A 20839-nucleotide genomic window follows, 5' to 3' on the forward strand; every position below is an offset into this window, starting at 1 on the left:
ATATATTTAGCACACAGGGCCCGGAATTTGGACCTTGCAGGTCATCTTGAAGTAACCCATACTGGCCAAACCTACACTAGTGCTCCCTCAGGTGACTGTGCCAGTTCTGGTCATTAGTCAAGACCCATCACTTTCTAATCAGTTTTACAAATGCCACATTTCCAGTTTTGCTGCCATAAGCATCTGTCCAGCTTCTGTGTGGGTAGGACAGTCTAACCCTGAAGGTCATCCCGTCAAGCCACAGATTATTCCTTTCTAAAATGCCTTTGGTCTGGATTAGACAATTGATCAAGGAGAATTTCATAATGTTTAGCTGTATTTCCTGGTGTGTTCTGATAATTATATAAGTATTGAAAGATGATGGTGGTTTCTTTTGAACTACTGTGTGTACTACTAAGTTTTCATTTAATCTCGGTTTGTCTCCATCAGGGAGCTTGAGCTCTGTGATTAAAAATCCTTCACTAAACAAGATGTTTGGGCTTGGGATCTTGTGGGGAGTCAGAGGGGGATGGCTTTCATGGAGTAATCAAAAATGAGGCAGGACTTACTGCTGGAGGTTTTACTGCATGTTCTGAGCAGCTGAGTTTGGCTTTTAAGTTTTAAAGGAACATATTTGCATCTGCAGAAGGATGTATCAGGACTAGCTCCATTTCAACAAGGTTGTAATTGTCATGCAGGAGAGTTGTGCCTTTAAAGAGATGTCAGAATCACAGAATGATTGGCGTTGGAAGGGACCTCTGGAGATCATTTAGTCCATCTGTCTATTTTCATTGTTACCCAGAGAGTTGCAAAGTCTTTAAAATACTAATAAACAATACCTCTTTGCTATTCTGATACAGGAAATAAGGAGAAAAATCTCCCCCAAGCATCATTTCTTCTGGTATTGCATTATAATAATGAAAAGAGAAAACAGTTTAAGAACCTAAAGTGTTGAATAAAGTGTCAATACCAGAAATATCCCTGTATCTTTAGTCAGCCTAGGGATTTACAAAATGTGGCTCCCAAGAATCACTGCAAGATGCCCTATAGCTGTCCAGGAAGATGTATTTTCAACTCTAGAAATCACAGAAGTGTGCAGCTTTGTAGCCATAGCCCTGGAAATACAATACTGGGTACACTGTCGCTTGTGTCTGTGCTGTAACATCCGGAATTCCAGCCTCCTGGGTCACACAGCATATGACTCTGGGGAGGAGATTGGTAGTTCAGTAATTAAATACTACTTTGCTCTAGGCAAAATCAACAAATGGGCTTCATCTGCAGCATATTTTGTAACAGTACTCAGGACTGTGCTGCATTTTTCAGATAAGTAGACAGTAACTTACTTTTAGCCAAGGTTTTGGGTGGTTTTGTGTTTTGCAGTGGGTTTTGTTTGGTTTTTATTTTTTTCCTCCTCTTCCCTTTCAGGGTTGTAATTCTTTTTCTTCAGAAGATTTCAGGCTGGCTTTGTCATCTTGTATTCTTCATACTCTCAAATTGGCATGGAAAGGCAGAGACTGTTGCCATAAATTAGGTCACTAAAGCTGAAGTACAGAATACAAATATTTATCGCCTGAGCTAAGGAAGGCAATTCAGATGAGGAGAGGAAAAGTTATTTTTTTTTCAATGTTCAGAAGTTAAGCTGTATTCCTGAGGTTAAAAGCAAAGCAGTAGAGTTAAGCAAAGAACATGAGAAGCATCTCTTGGTTTAAATTACTAGAAGGAAAACTAGCAAAGCCTGATCATATGAGAAATCATTAAGAGGGTTCGTAAGATAGAATTACAGATTTTTTTAATGCAAGCGCACATCTGACATATTATTAAATCTTAAACAAGAGGACATTTAAATAATAGCAGTTGAGAGGCACAGGTAAAAATGCAGAAAATGAGAACATTTTATTTTGAGATATTACAGAAAAAACGTAGGCATTTAACTTGAAAAAATATTTTTGTTTTAATTCAGAATGTTAGAAAAAATTCCTAACTGCAGATTGTCGGGTGGTAGGAAAACTTTACTAAGTGTTCAATTGTATTGTTCCCAATACAATATTGGCCCCCATCTCTCAAGTGAAGATGTGAAAGGGCAAATAGGAGTGTTTCGAGCAAGTAGTTGGTACACTTAAAGAAAAGTCAACTATTTTTTTTCTTTTTAGAGTGTGAGAAAATGTTCATTTTTATTGAAATTGGTGTCTAATAAATTCTTATGCAGAAGGATGTACCATACAAGTCATACACTGCATGTTTGATATAAAGGAACCACTGGCTTATGAGCTTTCCTTCATAGAAAGCATTTCTAAAGGGCTGTGCAGAACTCTTCTTTGGATGTAAACTTAGGAATTTCATCAGCCTTTGGGGGTAGACTTACCATGTCTTGGGGAAGAGGCTTTGGAGAAAGCTTGAGTAGAACAGCAGCCACCAGGAACAGTGTTTTGTGGTTTAAATCTCCAGTTCTGCAGGCTCCTCCCATGGTGGCTTTAGTATCTGAATGAAGTCCTGCTGAAACCTCACACATCCAGGAGTCTGCCTGGTCTGAGTGGTTGGATTGAAACAGAACCCTTTGCTCTTTTTATTTTAATCATCATGGCCATTAAAAACAAGAAAGATTCTTAAGCAACAATTAATAAATTGGTATCAGTGTCTATGTGCACATATGCTAGCAAAATATTTGTCTGGATTTCTTGCAAAAGAGGAAAAAATAAAAGCTCTAATGGCAATATTTTTGTTGTAGGGGACTTATTGTTTCTGTAGCCAGACTTCTGTTTTCCATGGATAACTGTAGCAGTCTGTTTATGTCTGAACATTAAGCATTCTTCAGAGCTACCCAGAGCATTAGCTGCTCCCTTTAACATATCATATTTGGTATCAAACTAATGATTGGTATGTTTTTGGGGAATTACTATTCACAGCAGCCTGCCAGGTTTTCCTGTTTTCCTACCTAATGAGAATGTGTTAGAGCCCACCTACAACTGCAGAAATATCACTTTCTTAGGCTGTTATTTGATGATGCAATAGCTCTAATTGTAGTGTAACTCCAGTGTACATTATCAAATGGTGATTAAGAGATACCCAGTAATAATCTGATGTATAAACTTTCTCTGCCAGTTCAGGTTTGTCTGAAAAAAAACCACTAAACAACCAAAAAACCTATTAGGCCAGGAGCCATTATCGGGTGGCATCTGTTCTCCAGCATTTGGCATGAACCTGGATGAGTACAAAGCTAGCACAAACATGTGGAGTGGAATAATGATTTGTCAGAAATACAGCCAGGTTTGCACTGTTGGCACTGATTAGCCTGCAGATCTGGTGCTGGTGAGAGTGCAATTCGATCTCCTTTTTAATGGATTTTACCTGTAAATTTTACCCCAGGTATGAAGTGTGTGAATGGTCCTCAAGGGACAGAGGTGCTGGGGTGAGAGCTGCCTTGGGACAGGCACAGAAACACAGGCACAGTTCTGCCAGGGTGGGAGCAAAGCCAGAGTTGGTGTTGTCTCTGGGATAAGAAACCTCATTTCCTTTCCAAAAAGTAGCTTCCAAATTAATTTTTGTGTGATTCCTGGCATGGAATGAGCGGGTCAGTTTGTCAAAAGCTCAGGTGTGTGTCTTGTGTGCTCCTGACCTGTTCTTGTGTAAATCTCAAGGCCAGCATCTCTACAGACAGTTGATTTTTATGGCTGATGTGTGTTATGCCTGATAAATTTTGGGACTTCAGGGACTTTCTGTAGCAGCATTAAAAATTACCTGGGATATCTGGATGTTGTGCTAATTCTAACTGAACAGTGGTGTTACAAACCACAGGCCCAATCTCTGGGAAGGCAAATCAAACCTGGGAAGAGGCCTGCTGAAATGGACTTGCTTTTGAGCAGGGAATATCCATCCTGGTGTGGTCTCAGAGACTCTCATGAGCAATTTGGGCATCATTTGTAAGCTCTCATACACATATTTTTTTTTTACCTGTCATGGGGTATTTTATTTATTTATTTAATCTTGGTTTTACCAGTAAGGAATCCACTTCACATGTGCTGTGCCTGCTCCAGGGTGCAAAACAAAAGTAGAGGCAAGTGGGAGAGATTTCCTTCAAAAGCATAATTGGATCTGAAACAGCAGTGTGGGTGCATTGTACTTTGCCATGTAATTTCACAGAATGTTTTGAGGAAGACTTGGAATGTTTCTAAGGGGAAAAAAAAAAAAAAAAAAGAAAGGGGGGGGGCCGTAAGGATCTCATCACATTTTCAGAATCGGTTTGGGACATAAAACTGCAAATATTTTAAGATACTTTTAATGGGTCCTATGCAAATTCGGCTACAAATCTAAGACTGCTAGGAATTACATGTTAACTTCTACTTATTTTTGTCTCATTTTTATGTGTCTCTTTGGCGATTTCATTTCTGCATCTGAAATAAAGAGCAATATTAATATCTATTAAAGTGACCAAAATAAGTAGTTGATTGCTTGTGGAAATAGTGAATTTGGGGGAAATTAGCCAACATCGATGAGGTGATTTTTTTTTTTTAGGGTTTGGGGTATATGTGTACATGCATGGGTCCATTGTCACAAACAATTTGAGGGTTGGCAGCATAAGCCTGGCGTTAATTCGGAATGTGCCAAAGGGAAATAATTATCGTATCCTTTTCTGCTGCATTTTCTCTTCAGTGTGGCATTTTCTTTGGGTTGGAAGGAAGATGCTTTGGTGTTGCTCGTTCTTCTCACATTTCTTGTGTCACTTGGCTGTGGGACGCTTGTCCCCAGACGCTGCCTGAGCCACGGGGCCTGGGATGGGGGAGACACAAAAAGGAGCTTCCAGAAAATGTAAATGAGCGCTGAAAACGTGCATAAAGCAGTATTTTGGTAAAACACTGGAACCTTTTGCACCTTTTCCAGTTTCAAGCCCCTCATCAGGCAAACTCGGTGTTTATTGACAGCATTTCTGTGTTTTTCTCGTGGCCAGGGTACCACAGCCAGTGCTGCAGTGCCACCTCCCGATAGCCGGGCAGGACAGCGGGTGGCAGCTCCCCCTTGCCAAAGCTTCTTGTGGAAAACACTGGGAACCAGCCTTGAAAAAATGAGGCTCCTTTGATTCGGGCAGGGTGAAGAACACTTTTGACAGACAAGCAAAACATTAGGGTTTTTTTTTCCTTCAGCTATCCAGCTACGTAACAGGTGAATTGATGTGGCATCTCCACAGTTCTGCTTTGAGGGGGGAGCCCTCTTTATATTAATAATTCAGGACTTCTCAGCGTGACAAATAGCACTTTCATCAGATTTCTGCAGTTTGATCTATCGTTTTTGGTGATGCAGCAAGATTTTAAAAATCGGTGACAGACCCATGAAATAAATACTGCCATTTGTGTGTGTGTGCATAATGTAAAAAAACCCCCTTCTTTATGAGTCTCTTTAAAGTTAATTACCTATTCCTCTGAGGGAAAATATTGTTCCTCTTCCTACAGCATTTCTCTGTAAAAAACAGTCTTAAAGAAAGATAATTTTCTCCATGTATGGCAACAAAACCTAACTGAATAAAATTAGCATTTGGTCCTGCACATGGTGGAATTGGTTGCTAATGCATGACATGGCTAAAAATGCCATTCATTTTACATTCTGCTCAGTAAACAAGTCCTCAAAGTATATATTGGAGTTTGGCAGGCATGTCTTGAACCCCAGGCATGGCTGGGGGCTCTGGAGGGGTGGTGTAGGGTTGGATCAATGTGCCTTCCTTTACCACCCGTATTGCACTTACTAGAAGTCATTGTCCTGGGGCAGCTTTTTCCTTTAGACATGAGAAGGATTTAAGTAGAACTGCATTTTAATATTTTTTTCCTTAAGAAACTAAAGTCATCTCCCCCTTTGACAACACAGCATGGCTGTGAGCTGGGTGACCACATGCCTGGGGCAGGTTTGGGGATGTCTGTGTGAGGTTTCAGGCAAATAAACTCCTTTTGATATTGGAGTTCATCCTTTAGCCTCTCCTCTTCTTGAGGGGTTTAATTGGATCTCGTCTTTAGAGCATGATGGGACTTGTGGGAAGGTCACATCCTGGAGGGCTGTTCCCAAGTTTAGCTGCAGTGGACTGGTAAAACTCAAAGTTAGGTGATAAGAAAAGCAGTGTGGTCATTTTCTCCTGTTTCCCTGGGAGTTCTTGCTAGGAAAAGATGCCCAGGGAGAATACACATGGCAGCCTTATAATGTCAGTCATAACCCTGTAGTTGTTACTTTCTATTGTGTTCACTCTCTGCTTTCCCTCTTGGAGCAGCAGTGGTGAATGGCCTGACCACACAGCCATGCAGCAAGAACTTTTTCTTTAGAACAATGCAGGAAAACCCATTCTCTAGTACCTTTTAACATCAGATCCCAGGTCAAGCTTTGTCAAATAAACAGTAGGAAAGTCACTTGCCTTCTCAGACTCCAGTTCCACAGAAGAAATAATGGTGGTTGTCAGCCGGGTAAAAACCTGGGAAGATTTGCTGATGAAAAGTGCTGGACAGATAATAGGAACAGGAGGTGGACATTATTTCATAACATGTTCTGGAAGCTGATGTTTTCACTTGCTTACTTAAAAAGGTCAGAGTTTTCAAACATTCAGACTTCATGAGAATGTTCTCAAAAATGAGGCTTTGAGTTAGAAAAAGTACTGTATTGTCTCTTCATGTTTTAAACACTGTTGTTGCCTCATATTTTCAAAGTTTATAATCAAAAGTATATATAGTCTGATATATTATTTGTCTTGCTAAATATTTGCCTTTACTAAAATCAAGGAAAAATCGTGTGTGTAAATATAGATATAGACATATATATCTATATATCTATATCTATTTATCTGTATATATATCCCATCAATATTTTTGAAGCACTGCTTGAAAGCCTAGAGAAATGTTACTAAAAACTGATGTCTCAAGTTGATCTCTAATGCCAAGAATTCTTTTTGCAAAGCCAAAATGTATGGCTGAGATGTTTTCTAATATTTAGTGGGATTAGCTGGGCTTGTTTGAACAGACACCATGTTGTAGCTCATACTGTACCTTTTCACTAGAGCAGGAATAACTGAAAATTGGAGTAGATTAGAACATAAAAGTGAGAACTTGCCTGGATGCCAATGTGAAACCAAGTTCTTGGTCTTTATTAACCAGGCAGAGAGAGACCCGTGTTATAAAAAATGTGTTCCAGAGCAGTAATGTAGAACGGGTGAAACTTACTTGATTATTTTTTAAAACCTGTGAAATGAGGCCTTTTTAGTACTGGTATTAAACAGCAGAGTTCTCCAGTCCTTACCACCTTGCATTGTATGAGAATCCGGCCCTGCAATATTTAATTTACTGACCTTTATTTTGTGGTGAGACAAATGACTTTTTAATGACTCCAGTAGACTTATTTGCATTATAAAATGAAGCTATTGTCTATGCTGCCAGGGAGCTACTTACTTTATAAATACAGCATTTGTTGGGAAATACCTATTAGGCACTAAAAATATTTGATTGACCTATTATTTTTTGTTTATTTGCAGGGTTGTGTCCTTTGTTGTGACCTCATGGTTTAACTGGGAATAAAGATGAGTATAAGCAGTGATGAGGTTAACTTCCTGGTATATAGATACTTGCAAGAGTCAGGTGAGTTTTTACAATTCTGGTTATTAAACAACGCATAATTTATTTAATCTTCATCTGCAACTGGCTTTAGCAAACACAGGCTCATTCAATTATTTTGCCAGTAGGCATGTGCTTCTGTCTGAACTGTTTCTTGGTGTTTCTTCTCAACAAGAGAATGAATTCCTGCCAAGTTACCTTCTGTAACTTAATCAGATTTAGTCATTTGGAGTCTTCAGATGGCAGTCAACCAGCCAAGGACTCACTCGATTGCTAAAATGCATTTTCCTGGAGATCACTTCTCTGCAGGGTGATGATGGCACTTTGCACCATTTTCTTCAGGGCTGCTTGAAGAAGAAAATAGAATGATCAGCAAAATGCTGTTTTTCCCTGTTGCCTTGGAGTGATGGTGCTCCTGCGAACCAGTCTTGTGTAGCCGAATTCCTTGCCTGAACGTGACTGTGGGAGGGCAGATGTGGCTGTGTTTCAAAGGGAGAAGTGACAACTGTGACTGTGATTTGTATTGCTTGACTCTACTTAGAGATGAACAGATTTTTTACAGGAATAACTCTTGGGGTTCCCAAAAGCCTTTGTCCCTGCAGGACGTTTTCTTGAGGACCTTGTCCTTTGGCATCAGGGTAGCCAGAATCTCCTGCTTCTTAGGAGAAAGAGCAAAAGACATTTGAATATTGTCAGACTTGGAAAGAAACCTTTTTCCTGTCGTATCCCTCCACACTGTGTCTGCACAACACAAGCAAGAATGCAGCAGTGCTCCCTTATTTGTAAAGCTTCCCCAACCCAGTCGGATCAGCAGTTTGAGTTTGTGTTGCATGTTTGGGTTCCTAGATGCAGCCATATGGCTGCAGGGAGTTTTGTGGTGGTGGTTATTCCTGAAGCTCTGTAAGAGACAACATCATCTTTTACTCACAACTGTGATATTGATTGCTTAACACAGCCTACATTTAGAATGGGAAGATTTGACTGGAAGTCAGGGCATGCCCCAGTAAATGAACAAGTGATGATCGTCAGCTGGCAGGAGGGAATATGATCTCAGCAATACATAAAAGAAGTCTGCATATTAAAGCAAAAATAAACTCCAGTCTTAAGATAACAGTGTAAGAGATCAGCTTTAATGTGTATACGTATAGGTAGATAAGAAAATATACGCATATATTGCGTATTTTACCTCCCTCTTTCAGCATTTGCTGGTTCTTAGTTTTGTTCAGTGATTGTTGATGGGTGGCTTCAGGCTTGTTGAAAATGCATTTGACTGATGCAACATATGTCCACTGCTCATGGACTTCCCAAGCTGAGGCAGAGAAGCACTAGAAGCAATGGTGGATGGCAGACTTTTTCAGTTTCAGCTTGTCAAAAGAAAGCTAACCCTGATTTTTCTGCCTGAATTTACTGAAAACTACTACACATTCTTATTCCAGTTGCTGATTGCTTTTGTCATAGAAGCCAAACTTACAAAATTGCCTCATCTTCATTTGAAAGTTTGCAGGCAGCTTCTTGCTTACCTGACAGGGAAAAAGGGAAAAAAAATGAAGTGGTTTAAGAAAAATGCCATGACAGTAGAGTTAATTTGCTGAAACAACTATTTTTCTCTAGCTTAAATTCACTTTTTCAGGGTGATCAAATAAATAGCAAGCAGCTGCCATTGCTGCACTGTAACATGTTTGCCACTTCTTAATCAGTGCACAGTGCTGATGTAGCTCTAAATGCCAGAGCATACACAATTATGGCAGCACTGTACCATGAGCTGAATTCTGTTCACATACAGATTCATTTCACTTTCATGGGTATCAAATCAGTGAGTAAAAGTAGGAAGTGAGACTTGTGTCTTGGATATTTATTTCTTTTTTTATTAAATGCTACATATGATACAACACATACATGTAGTTTGTGAATATATAAACATGTTTAAATGCTATAGTGAATTGTATATTTTATATTGACTCGCACACAAATGTTTTGCTGTTGATACTGTAATTAATAATTGTTGTGTTTATATATGAGCTTTGCTTTTCTCTTTTTGTACACTTGAACTATGAGGGAATTGAGGTGTTTTGACAAGTTTTTTGGTAGCTCAGAAGCATGCTGTAGCATTATACTTTGTATAATTTGCTCAGGTTTTAAACAGAAGGTCCTACCGTGGTACAGCAAGTAGTGTTGTCTATCTATAAATCAATTCTGATGTCTTTGCCTTGTCTTTAGGGTTTTCCCATTCAGCATTTACCTTTGGTATAGAGAGCCATATCAGCCAGTCTAATATAAATGGTGCTCTGGTGCCACCAGCTGCTTTGATTTCCATCATCCAGAAAGGTCTGCAGTATGTAGAGGCAGAAGTCAGTATTAATGAGGTAAGGAGGCTTTGTTTGCAGGAGCATTGTGTCCTTGCTTGCAGTAAGTTTGAATGTTAGTATTTTTTCTTAACTTTCTTGTATCCTATTTATTTACTTTTACTTCAGATTCCTTACTGCTGGTGTTCACCATGACTCCAGTGGTGGAACCAGAATGGAGTGACATAACTGGGTGGGGGTTCTGCCCAGTGCAGCCACACAACACCAGGCATGGTGTTCTGGCTCATTGCTTAAAGGTCCGTTGTCTGTAGAGTTTTTACCCTACTCTTATGTTGTAGTACATCCAGAGAAGTGCAATAAGATAATAATAATTGAGACCAGTAATCTCCTCATTTTTTGGTTTCGTAGACTGGCACTAGGGAGGTGGGAGAGCACTGTGCAGCTCTTGTTTGGGCTCTTGTGTCATTCCAGTGAAGTAATGTGAGCCCAAAGGCAAGGTTTCCAAGGAGAGAGAGGGTTTGAATTTGTGGCAGGAAGGCTGAAGGTATACACCAGTTTGCCTTTTGCCTCTGCTGGCTAATTCATCTTGAGCAGGATCTATTAAATTTGATGTTTAAATGGTTATTCCAGCAGTACAGAAAGCTATGTATCTTCCTGCCTGATGCTTCAGACACTTGCCCTCAATTTCCATTGTCATTTGTGCCTGGAAGGTGAGAAGCCTTTCTATGTGTCAGTTAGATTACAGAAGGAAACTTTTTTTCCCCCATTAATTCTGCTCACTTTCCAGTCTCCCTTATGTCTGCTGTTTGTGTGGTTTTCACAGTCCCAGTGAAGCAAATCCTTTCCCTTAGGAAGCCTCAGAAAAATAAAGCAAGTGATAGGAATAGAAGAAGACGACCCTATATTTACTGCAAGGAATCCTTCTAGCTCCTAAAAATAGATCCTTACAAAGCCCTAGCATATGTATAAGGGTATTTTTAACTGGGTCTTGTCCATTTCAGGATAAAATTCTTCCTTGTTGTTTGAAAACATGCCAGCACTGTTTAAAAAAAGGAAGAAAACTAGTCAACTCTCCAGATAATATGTTTATGGAAAGTATTAGTCTAATAAGAGTATAACTTCACAAGTCAGTGACCCGAGTTGCAATGTTTGCAGCTCTGTCTTCAAACAAACCATTAGATTTTGCTGCAGCCACTCATGTTTGAAATCATATTCATAGATAGCTTACAGAATTTTTTAGCAAACAATTCAGCAAACTCGAAGCAAATAACTTTTGATTCCACAGGCTCCCCCAGAGGCCTGCAGTGGCTTTTTTTGCATATTTATGGTGGCCACTTAACTTTAGACTAAAATTCCAATCCTGACCACAACAATGATGAGATATCACTTCCAGCACCATATGTAAACCACTTTATTATATTAAATCAAAACTTTTCCTTTAGTTTTGCTTGCAATCTTTGCCCGTAATGTTAATTTGTACTTGGTATTGTCTTTTTTTTTTTTTTTTTTTTTTTTTTTTTTTTTTCCCCTGTGGTGTAATTTAGGACGGTACCTTGTTTGATGGTAGGCCGATAGAGTCTCTCTCACTGATAGATGCAGTGATGCCTGATGTGGTACAGACAAGGCAGCAGGCCTACAGAGACAAACTTGCACAACAGCAGGCGGCAGCTGCTGCAGCTGCAGCCGCCACCAACCAACAGGGATCAGCGAAAAATGGAGAGAATACTGCAAATGGAGAGGAGAATGGAGCACACACTATAGCAAGTAAGTTGAGACAGAAATGGCCTTAACCTGGGTTAGCATTTCCTAGTTGTTTACCATAGTATGAGCTTTTAGATAGTGAGGTAAAAATGTAACTTGTAGTAACTGCAGCTTGCAGAGAATTCCTTCATCGTGGGTGATACTTGAACCACATCATGTCTCACCTTTGGCTGTCCCCAGTTTTGATATCTGGGGTTGCAAGAGATGCAGAGTCCTGAATTCATTAATTCACAATATTCCCTTTACCAGTCTCACTTCCTTCCAGTACTGCTTCTTTCCCATCACCTGAAGGTTTTTCACAGGACTCTTCCATAAAAAGGAAAAAACAATCAAGAGACATTCCTGTACAAGGAATGAGGAGAGGAGTCCACTAGTCCATGGCTGGTTAAAACTGAGTATCGCTTGTGAAACTTCACAAACTCCATCCAACAGGTTCTGTAAATCCCATGGATCCCAGAGCTGTACCCAGCTCCCAGCAGGACAGCTCATGCTGAGGTCAGGGTTGCTGGGACAAGCCCTGTGTCCCTTGTCTCCTTTATCAGTATCAGTTTTCATGATTTGCTATTCAGAATTGCTCGATGCAACTGCTCTCAGGTTTGCTTTATTCATGAATTCCATTTTAATTGTGATTGGTGAAATCAATGAGTTCTGTTTGTCATCACTGGTCAAAGGAACATACCTTACAATGAGGCTTAGTATGGAAAAGTTTAGGTCAGGAATTAAACTGTGATTTTGAAAATAGTCTTCTGGAAGTCTGCATGTTTACATGTGGGAGTTGCAGTTCTTTCTGTAAAAACACCTGAAGAAATGACATTTTTGAGAGAATATTAATATCGAGCCGTGTACAAGTTTTACAGCCTGATTTTACTAAGTTTTTTCATTAGTACATATGATAAAAAGCTGGAAACACAATCTTTGGCTGAAAAAAATGAGTTGCCTACTTTGATGCTTTCATTTAGAAATCTAAAAAGGATATTTACTTGATAACTGTGGATAGAGGAAGGGTAGACCTCGGATCTCAGCCCTGTTAAATGTGATCTGCCAGCAACCCCTGCTGGCTGTACAGCACTTCAGACTGGCATCGATCCTCTGACTGAAGCAATGCTTTATATGGTGCTCTTTCTCAAAAAATATGCATGTTTTAATAGCCTTTTCTATTTTCTTGCATGTGCAAACAGAGAGAGAAACCCTCAATGCTAAATTAAGCAATAGCTGTGAAGTGATTTCTTTAACTGCAGTGAATAAATATGGAACAGGTGAACTGTGCAGCATTTCTTACATTCTGCATTTGCACTCATCGTGAATTCATTTTTAATAATAGAAAATGATTGATGGTAGATGCCAGGAAAACTGTTTTGTCAGTTGAATTACCCCCAGAAAAATATGGATTCAACCTCACTTCCACGCAGAAAGTTACCCTGCCATAATTCCACAGTAATTGCTGGTGAAGTTTGAGAAGCTTGGTTATCAGTTTGCTCTATCACCAAATGTGATTATATTAATTAAAGCCATTTTGTAAATGGAGTGTCAGAGATGTGGATTTAAAACCTGTTTGACTGAAATTGGTGAAAAGAGAGATTTTTGAAAATGAATGTGTTATAAATGTATTTTTAAAGCACAAGCTGGACTAGTAACATATTGTACAATGCAGCATCGGGCCTGAAAAAGTGAGTACTTGTAACAGCATTTGTTTTTTAGCATAGCAAAAAATTAACTTTTGGCCCCAGTTCTGGAGCTCCAAAATGAAATCTGTTTGGATGTGAAGGTTTACAGGGGAGAAGAGCTTTCTCACATTTTTGAAACTCCCCATCTGTTTATAGTGCTTCATTAATTGAAACCCAAAAAATAAAAGAATGTGACAGCTCTGTCAAATTTTTGAATCACGTAAGTTGTGAATTCTTGCACTCATCCCAGAAGAATCTGAACCATACAGGAGTCACAACGTCCCAAAATACTAAAATCCACCTCTCTACTGTTGTTTCCCATAATGCAGATAATCACACGGATATGATGGAAGTAGATGGAGATGTCGAAATCCCTCCCAACAAGGCAGTGGTGCTGCGTGGCCACGAATCTGAAGTGTTCATCTGTGCCTGGAATCCCGTTAGTGACCTTTTGGCCTCAGGGTATGTGCACTGACCACGTGTGTATGGAATTATCTGTGCTGGGGGCACGCTGCTGTGTGGGGAGGGCAGCAGGCTCAGGGAACACCTACCCCAAACATCACATGCCGTGGTGTTTGTTCTTTAGAGAATAGTGCTTTAAAATGGAATTTATTATTATTATTATTATTATCATTATTATCATCATCATCGCTATTGTTATTAAAAATAATTGCAATTAATATATAATGAATATGGAATTAATATCTAGTATAATATTAAATATAATTATACTGTATTGAATATAAAAATATATGATTTATATAAAATTTGTATCATATATTGTATAGCACATATAGTATATTGCTATATTACATATTGCTGTTACATGCTGTATGTAATATAAATAACTATATATAACTCTAAATATATAACTGAATATGGTCTGTAATGTATTATTATGCATACTATATATTATTAATATATTGTATATTGCACACTGCATATTCTGTAATAACCCAGGCTATCATTACAACGATATCTATGAATACATACACGAAATAAACGGCATTGCCCATGTTTAAATGGCAGCATCTCTCTCCCCACTGGCTGTTCTGCAGATCTGGCGATTCGACAGCGCGGATATGGAACCTCAGTGAGAACAGCACGAGCGGCTCCACGCAGCTGGTGCTGCGGCACTGCATCCGGGAAGGGGGGCAGGATGTACCCAGCAACAAGGACGTGACATCGCTGGATTGGAACGTGAGTACAAACGGCGGCGCTCAAAATGCTTCCAGGAAAATCGTGCCTACAGCACCTCCTGGTCCAATCCTAAGTGACAGCAGCGGGGTCCTCTGTGGCAGCACCAGAAATGTTTCTTCACTTTGAGCAGTGTAGTAACTTCTTCTGTTGTACTTCAGGAACTTCTTTTTAATAAGCTGCAATCAATGAAATAAATATCGTAAATCCCACGCAGATCTATTCTTCCTCAAATTTGCTTTGTGCTCTTTTGCTTTGAATTATGCAGTAAAAATAAATAAATAACCTTTTTGCTGACAGAGTGAAGGTACACTTCTAGCAACTGGGTCTTATGATGGCTTTGCAAGGATATGGACTAAAGATGGTAAGCAAAATACTTTTTAATTTGCAATATATTTTCCTATATTGTGGCTCACAGCATAGTTTTTTATTTTTTAATGTATTCATATCAATATAAATTTTCAGGTAATCTTGCCAGCACCTTAGGGCAACATAAAGGTCCTATATTTGCGTTAAAATGGAACAAGAAAGGAAACTTCATTTTAAGTGCAGGAGTGGACAAGGTGAGATAATCTTTGGTAAAATTAAAATTCTTTCCTTCACGGTTATAATCTAACTGTAAGCAAAATAGCAAAACTATGCAAAGTAAGTAAATGAAACTAAAGGCATGGGATGTAAATATGTGCTTACAAAGATCTTGTTATGCTTAGCTATGTTTCCTTAGGTTTTATAGTAGTTTATTGAGATATTATAATTTCTTAGATTTCAGTCTGTGGATCTCTTTCCATTAGATTAGCCTGAGTTGGAAAGTAAGTGCATTGAAACCAGAAACATTCAATTTATTGTAAAACCAAACCATGTAAAATCCAGTGGACACTTCATGCAAAGCCTCAGGAGAAAGAAAATTGTACTAGAGGAATAGGTTCAGGCTGAGTTGGATATCAGTCAAACCTGAAAATGCTTAAAAAGATTAGAGCTGGAATATACAGAGAATTGATATATGTGACTGGGGAGGTGCCAGTGGTGTAATGCCATGGAGCTCATTGTTTGACTGTTTTATTTTACATCTCTAAACAAATTAGGCTCACAAGGTCTTTCAGTTCAGAGCTGCTGTTAGTGTGAGAGGTTTTATGAATGGTAGGAAGGGCACAGAGTGATGAGAAATGGACTTAAAGTGAATTCAAAGAATCAAATAGACTATTGCAAGAGTAAAGAGAGTTGATTTTTTCCTCTGTAACTGATTCAAGGTGCAGAAGTTGGCACAGGTTTTCTCTTAGTGAGAGTGGCAAACTGTAACCTCATTACAACCACTTAAAACTGGCAGTGTTACTGCAAAGTAGTAAATTCTCTCCATTATTTGTTTTTTTGGTTTTTTTTCCCCTGCGTGCATTTACCTGGTTTGCTTTAGTAGCCAGCTTTATAAATGCTTGTGCTGGCACAAGGGAAGGAAAATTTTATGTCTCAGAGCATGGAAAGGATGTGTTTACTCTTTTGGCAGCTGTGATGGTTATGCCAGTTTTTAAATATTTGTGGAGGTACAGCTTTCATTTGCAGGAAAATAATTAAGGAAGAAATAGAAGCCTCATTTCAGTCAATAAAACTTCTTAGACAAACTGAGATTATGCTTTGAAAAATATTCTGCATTAGCAGAGAGAATGACTCAAACCTTAGGCTCCTTTTCCATAATTAATTTATATGGTCAGTTCATGCTTCCATTGGCATCAAAATTTTCATTGATCATTGAGGTAGGCCAGGGACTTTGGCATATAATATAATGATCATAAAATACTAATTTTGTCATGTAAGATTTCTTTAACCAGAAGGTTTTCAAAGTATTGGCAGAGAACAACTTAGAATGAAATTACACCCTTAAATCTTTCAGTATGTGACTAATTGTTAATAACGTCTCCTTAGGGACACGTGAGTAGCTGATATTACAATTTGAATATACAAGTATTTGAAATTAAAATAGGCATGTGGAATGGATTACAAGAATATAAATAGGACTAAGGGGATAAAACTGGGTAAAAACCCACAAATTCCTTCTTCCCTCCAGACCCCAAAATTTTGTGACTAAACACCTTTCTAATGCAATTCTAAGTGTTCTACTGTTGTCCGTACATCTATTACTATTTCTTTTAGTACTGGGTAAAACTCTAGAAATGTATAATCAAGAGCAGATTTGGGTGATGGGGAGCAGGGTAGGTATTCTCATACTTGAGAGTGGTGGTAGTTGTGGGGAAATTAGCAATTTGTACAAGTTTGTTCAATGTTTATTTATTTGTTTAACACAGACCACAATTATTTGGGATGCCCACACTGGCGAAGCCAAGCAGCAGTTTCCTTTTCATTCTGGTAAGTCTTGATTTTATCATTCAGGCTTGTCATCTGAAAAGACAAAAAGGTGTTATTTTTAAAAATAAATTTAAAAATCTGATGTTTATTCTGCTTATTTGCATCATTTTAAAATCTTACAGGTAGTCCTGGGTTACTGACTCCTGTATTTGAATTTTGAGAATGTAAACAAAGCTAGATTTGTTCTGATTTTATAACTTGCAGTTTTACTGCAGTTCCATGAAAGTCATAAGAGATAAATAATCCAAGTATTTCTGACTTTCTGTAGTATGGTGGCTGACAAATCAAGTGGGTGGGCCACAAGGGATTTGTGTTTATCACCTAAGGACCACATTTGCCATCCTCCTGGTGTGGTAATCCCACCCCACGTCCCATTGTTCTGCTGTCCCCAGCTTGTTTGGCCAAACCAGCTGAAAGCTGTTCCCTGGCCAGCTGGGGTGGGAGTGCAGGAGGTCAGACAAATTGCTTTGTGGGCTGCATGCTGAGCAATCCTGCCAGAATCAGCTGGAAAACAGAATGGAGAGGATGACAGACGTGTCATTGAAGGGCCTTTAAGAAACGTGTTTTGTTCCCACTTTTTATTCCGCTCATGCCACATTTCCAGTGCCATGACAGCAGTCAAAAACATCAACTCAGCATTTACTCCAAGCAGTTGTCTGTGCAATTTGCCGTAAACAGCTGTCTTGATCAGATGGAATATGTTGCCCATGATTAAGTTTCAAGTTACCACACCTTACAATGCTGGAATTAAGAAAGGAATAAACCCTTACCTTTCCATGGCTGCCATCCCTGAGCACGAGCAGCAGTTGTTGGTGGAGATGAGCTCACGCATGATGATGTGTGAAGTTGTGGGAACCTGTTCCTTGTGCTGACTCCTGAGATTTGTTTGTAGATGGCTTAAGTACAGCTTGATGTCCTGCTGCACTGTCTTCTGTATAACTTTGATTTCAAATATGTTCCATATTATGATGACTTACATTAAATTTGTTCCATTTTGTGTAAGACTTGTTTGGGCTGCATTTCTTCCTGTTCACAGTGTTTATCTTGAGAACTAACTGCTGTAAAATTAATGATTGTTTCCTGTTGGCTTTTGTTCCAGGGTGGTACGTGCTAAATTTGCACATCAAATTCCTGCAGAATGCATACTGTAGCTTTAAATATCTTCCTTTTTCTTTTAGCACCAGCATTAGATGTTGATTGGCAGAGTAACAACACATTTGCCTCTTGCAGTACAGACATGTGTATTCACGTTTGTAAACTAGGACAAGATAGGCCCATCAAAACCTTCCAGGGTCACACGGTAAGTACTGCAAAAAGGGGGTTGCTCTATGATATTTTTATTGGTGAGAGTTTGGGGGCTCAGTAAATTTACCAGTACCCAGCACTTGTATAATGGTTGATTGTTGGCTACAGGCAGTAGATGCACACATAGGTAGTTGTGGTTAAGGTTTTATGGTAATCACAGTCTCTGTGATTATCAGGACGATTCTCAGCCCCGTGTGCAGCTTGTTTTACCAGTGTCAGGATGCAAAAGTGAGCTTTAGAAGAAGAAACATGGTAACTTCAAGACTTTCCCACATGGTGTACAAGTATGCATGGGGAATGTAATAAATGGATAGCAAAAAGCTGTTGTTATTGAAGGCCAAGCTATGAATAAAAATTAAGTGCTAAAATCCTGACAATTATGCAAATGCTCATAACTGCTGTCCAGCTTCATCTTTTGTAAGCTGTCATTTGTAATGGAAGGGAAGACTCCAACTTACTCTCATTGTTCACTTTTAGAATGAAGTAAATGCAATCAAATGGGATCCAACTGGTAATCTGCTGGCATCCTGCTCTGATGATATGACTCTAAAGGTAATGGGAGTTCTGAGGCTGGTGCTTGTCTTTGTAGGACTCTGGAATGCACACCATGGAATGGACAATCCAGCAGTATCACTGTACTTGCCGTGTGGTCCAATATTTGCTCTTTTTTAATATAACAAGGTTAGGCAATCCTAGAAATCCTTGTTAATCAGAGCCAAGCTTTGGTCCAGAGAACTTGTTACAGGCTGCCAGCCTGAAACTTGGAGCATGATTTATTAGGTGCTTTTAGCTGTTTACAGAATCAGGTCATTAATCATTAAGCTCTCACGCCCGATGGTTGCTTTTGGTTAAAACAAAAAGTTGGAATGCATGTCATGTAACACATACAAGAATGGGTGACTTGCTCCTTTCCTGGTTTTATTCTGTTTTCCCCTTCTTTCTAGTTCAAATCTTTGGCATGTTTTTTCTTCAGAGGCTGTGTACACTCTTGGATTTTTCCAGTTCATCAGGAATCATTCTGCAATTTTCAGTCACACCTACACTTGTCCTCCAAATGATTCACAGCTACATTTCTTGTAGAACAGGGGCAAACTTGTGAGTGCAGAGGACACTGCAACTTACACACGTGACTTCAGGGCACACGAAGATCCTTACAAACCTGCCACCAGCAGAAATGAGGCTGTTCATGCCTGACAGACCTGTGCTGCTTCCATGGTACAGATGCTTTCTGTGACTCCTGCACTGCTTTACATTCCCTGGCAGCTTTAGCACTGTGCTTGGTAGAGTCTCAGGACACGTTTTTTACATTGACAGCACTGTCCTGCTAGTAGCCCTTGGGACAGTTAGTTCTATCCAGCTCACTGTTACTTAATCAGGGAATGGCTGAATGAGCAGCCACATATCCCTTGTACTGGCACACGGTCAGGCTCTGGCAAGGGAAGTCACCTTATCTAAATACAAACACTTAAGCATTAAGCCTCCTATCTAGAGGTGGATGTCTAGACATCTCCAGTCAGCACTGCTGAAGAGCAAGTTATCCTTTCCTAAGTTAAGTGTCTTAAGTCAAGTGTGTAAGTAAACCCCTGAGAGCATCAGTTGTTCTCCCTTGGCAGTGGATGGAGTCAAAATAGCCAGCTTAAGCCAGGTATTTAATACTTAAAGCAGCTGAAACTCCAGGGTGACGAATTCCAGTCTAGAGCTCGAGCTGTTGCTGCTGCCTCTCCATGAGTAGAGGTGATAACTGGGAATGTGTCAGCATTTGTGGGATTCAGGCATTAACTTCTTGGCAGCTGTTTCGAATTGAGCCCAGGCTGCAAAGAATGTTATAGTTTTGCTCAGGATTAGCTCAAACACCAAGTGCTGGGGGATGAGTCTACACATCACTAATCACTTGTGGATCCCTTACTTTTCAATGGCAGAGGGAATAAATACCAGGTTTGGAAGCACATGGAAGGGCTTAGTGATTTATTTACTTGGTTAGTTTCTATCTACAACTTGATGTTCTCTAGGGCAGCTGATACAGACTTTCATCCATGCTGGTTTTGGGATGAGAAGCTAGATTTTGATCCCATCAGTTTAAACTGGAAATACAATTTCAGTTCTGTCTGCACATTGAAAATCAATTTCCGCTTCAGCAAAGCAGCAGTTCTGAAAAGCACCATTTATTTAAACATGTACCTCAATTGCATCTTAAATACAGTTGGGCTTAAGCATGTTCCTGGTAGCTTTTTCTAACAAAAAGTGATCTAAAAGCATTACTGAAACAGATACTATTTAAAAAACCATTCCAATGGTTATTTTCCATATCCAGTTTCACATGTAGAAAAAGGTATAAAAGCCTTCCAAAATCCCTTCTGTAGGAACAATGTAGACTCTTAATAGAATAAAGTTATTTTGTTTGTTGAGCATGGTCATACAGGAGTTGGAGTCCTCTAATGACCTCTGTGAAGTACTGAACACTGAAATCTGGCAATGCAAATGCTAATAAGTCAGGAAAATGCCATAGTGGTATTTGCATCTCTGGATTTGTATGGAAACAGAAAATTTCTCTACTATCCCTTTATTTCACTCAGTCTGTGTAGCAAGAAGTTCATTTAAAAATAGGACCGTGATATTTTATCAACTCAGACATGAGCATTTACATATTGCTCTTCTCATTTCAGCATCTGCTCTCATCCCTGCACTTCTCAAGGGGTTTGCAGTT

At 39.3% G+C, this 20839-nt stretch overlaps 1 protein-coding gene across 4 annotated transcripts in view; it reads left to right on the forward strand.

Annotated features, from left to right (window-relative positions):
- The window catches only part of TBL1XR1 (TBL1X receptor 1), a 109730-nt gene that overhangs the window by 80132 nt on the left and 8759 nt on the right, over window positions 1–20839 (forward strand). For 3 of the 4 annotated variants that reach the window (XM_042041811.1, XM_042041812.1, XM_042041813.1), the window contains 10 exons: window positions 7472–7574; window positions 9768–9913; window positions 11398–11617; window positions 13590–13740; window positions 14337–14478; window positions 14776–14839; window positions 14941–15038; window positions 16770–16830; window positions 18009–18130; window positions 18613–18687. In XM_042041811.1, coding sequence (XP_041897745.1) covers window positions 7517–7574; window positions 9768–9913; window positions 11398–11617; window positions 13590–13740; window positions 14337–14478; window positions 14776–14839; window positions 14941–15038; window positions 16770–16830; window positions 18009–18130; window positions 18613–18687 — 1137 coding nt within the window. In that variant the 5' untranslated portion in view covers window positions 7472–7516. The remainder of the gene's footprint in view (window positions 1–7471; window positions 7575–9767; window positions 9914–11397; window positions 11618–13589; window positions 13741–14336; window positions 14479–14775; window positions 14840–14940; window positions 15039–16769; window positions 16831–18008; window positions 18131–18612; window positions 18688–20839) is intronic. The other variant, XM_042041814.1, reaches the window with a different exon arrangement.

This window comes from Corvus kubaryi, unplaced genomic scaffold (genome assembly GCF_017639235.1).
Source record: "Corvus kubaryi isolate FWS band 111438036 unplaced genomic scaffold, C.kubaryi_AGA036_p1.0 37397, whole genome shotgun sequence".
Taxonomy (NCBI): Eukaryota; Metazoa; Chordata; class Aves; order Passeriformes; family Corvidae; genus Corvus; species Corvus kubaryi.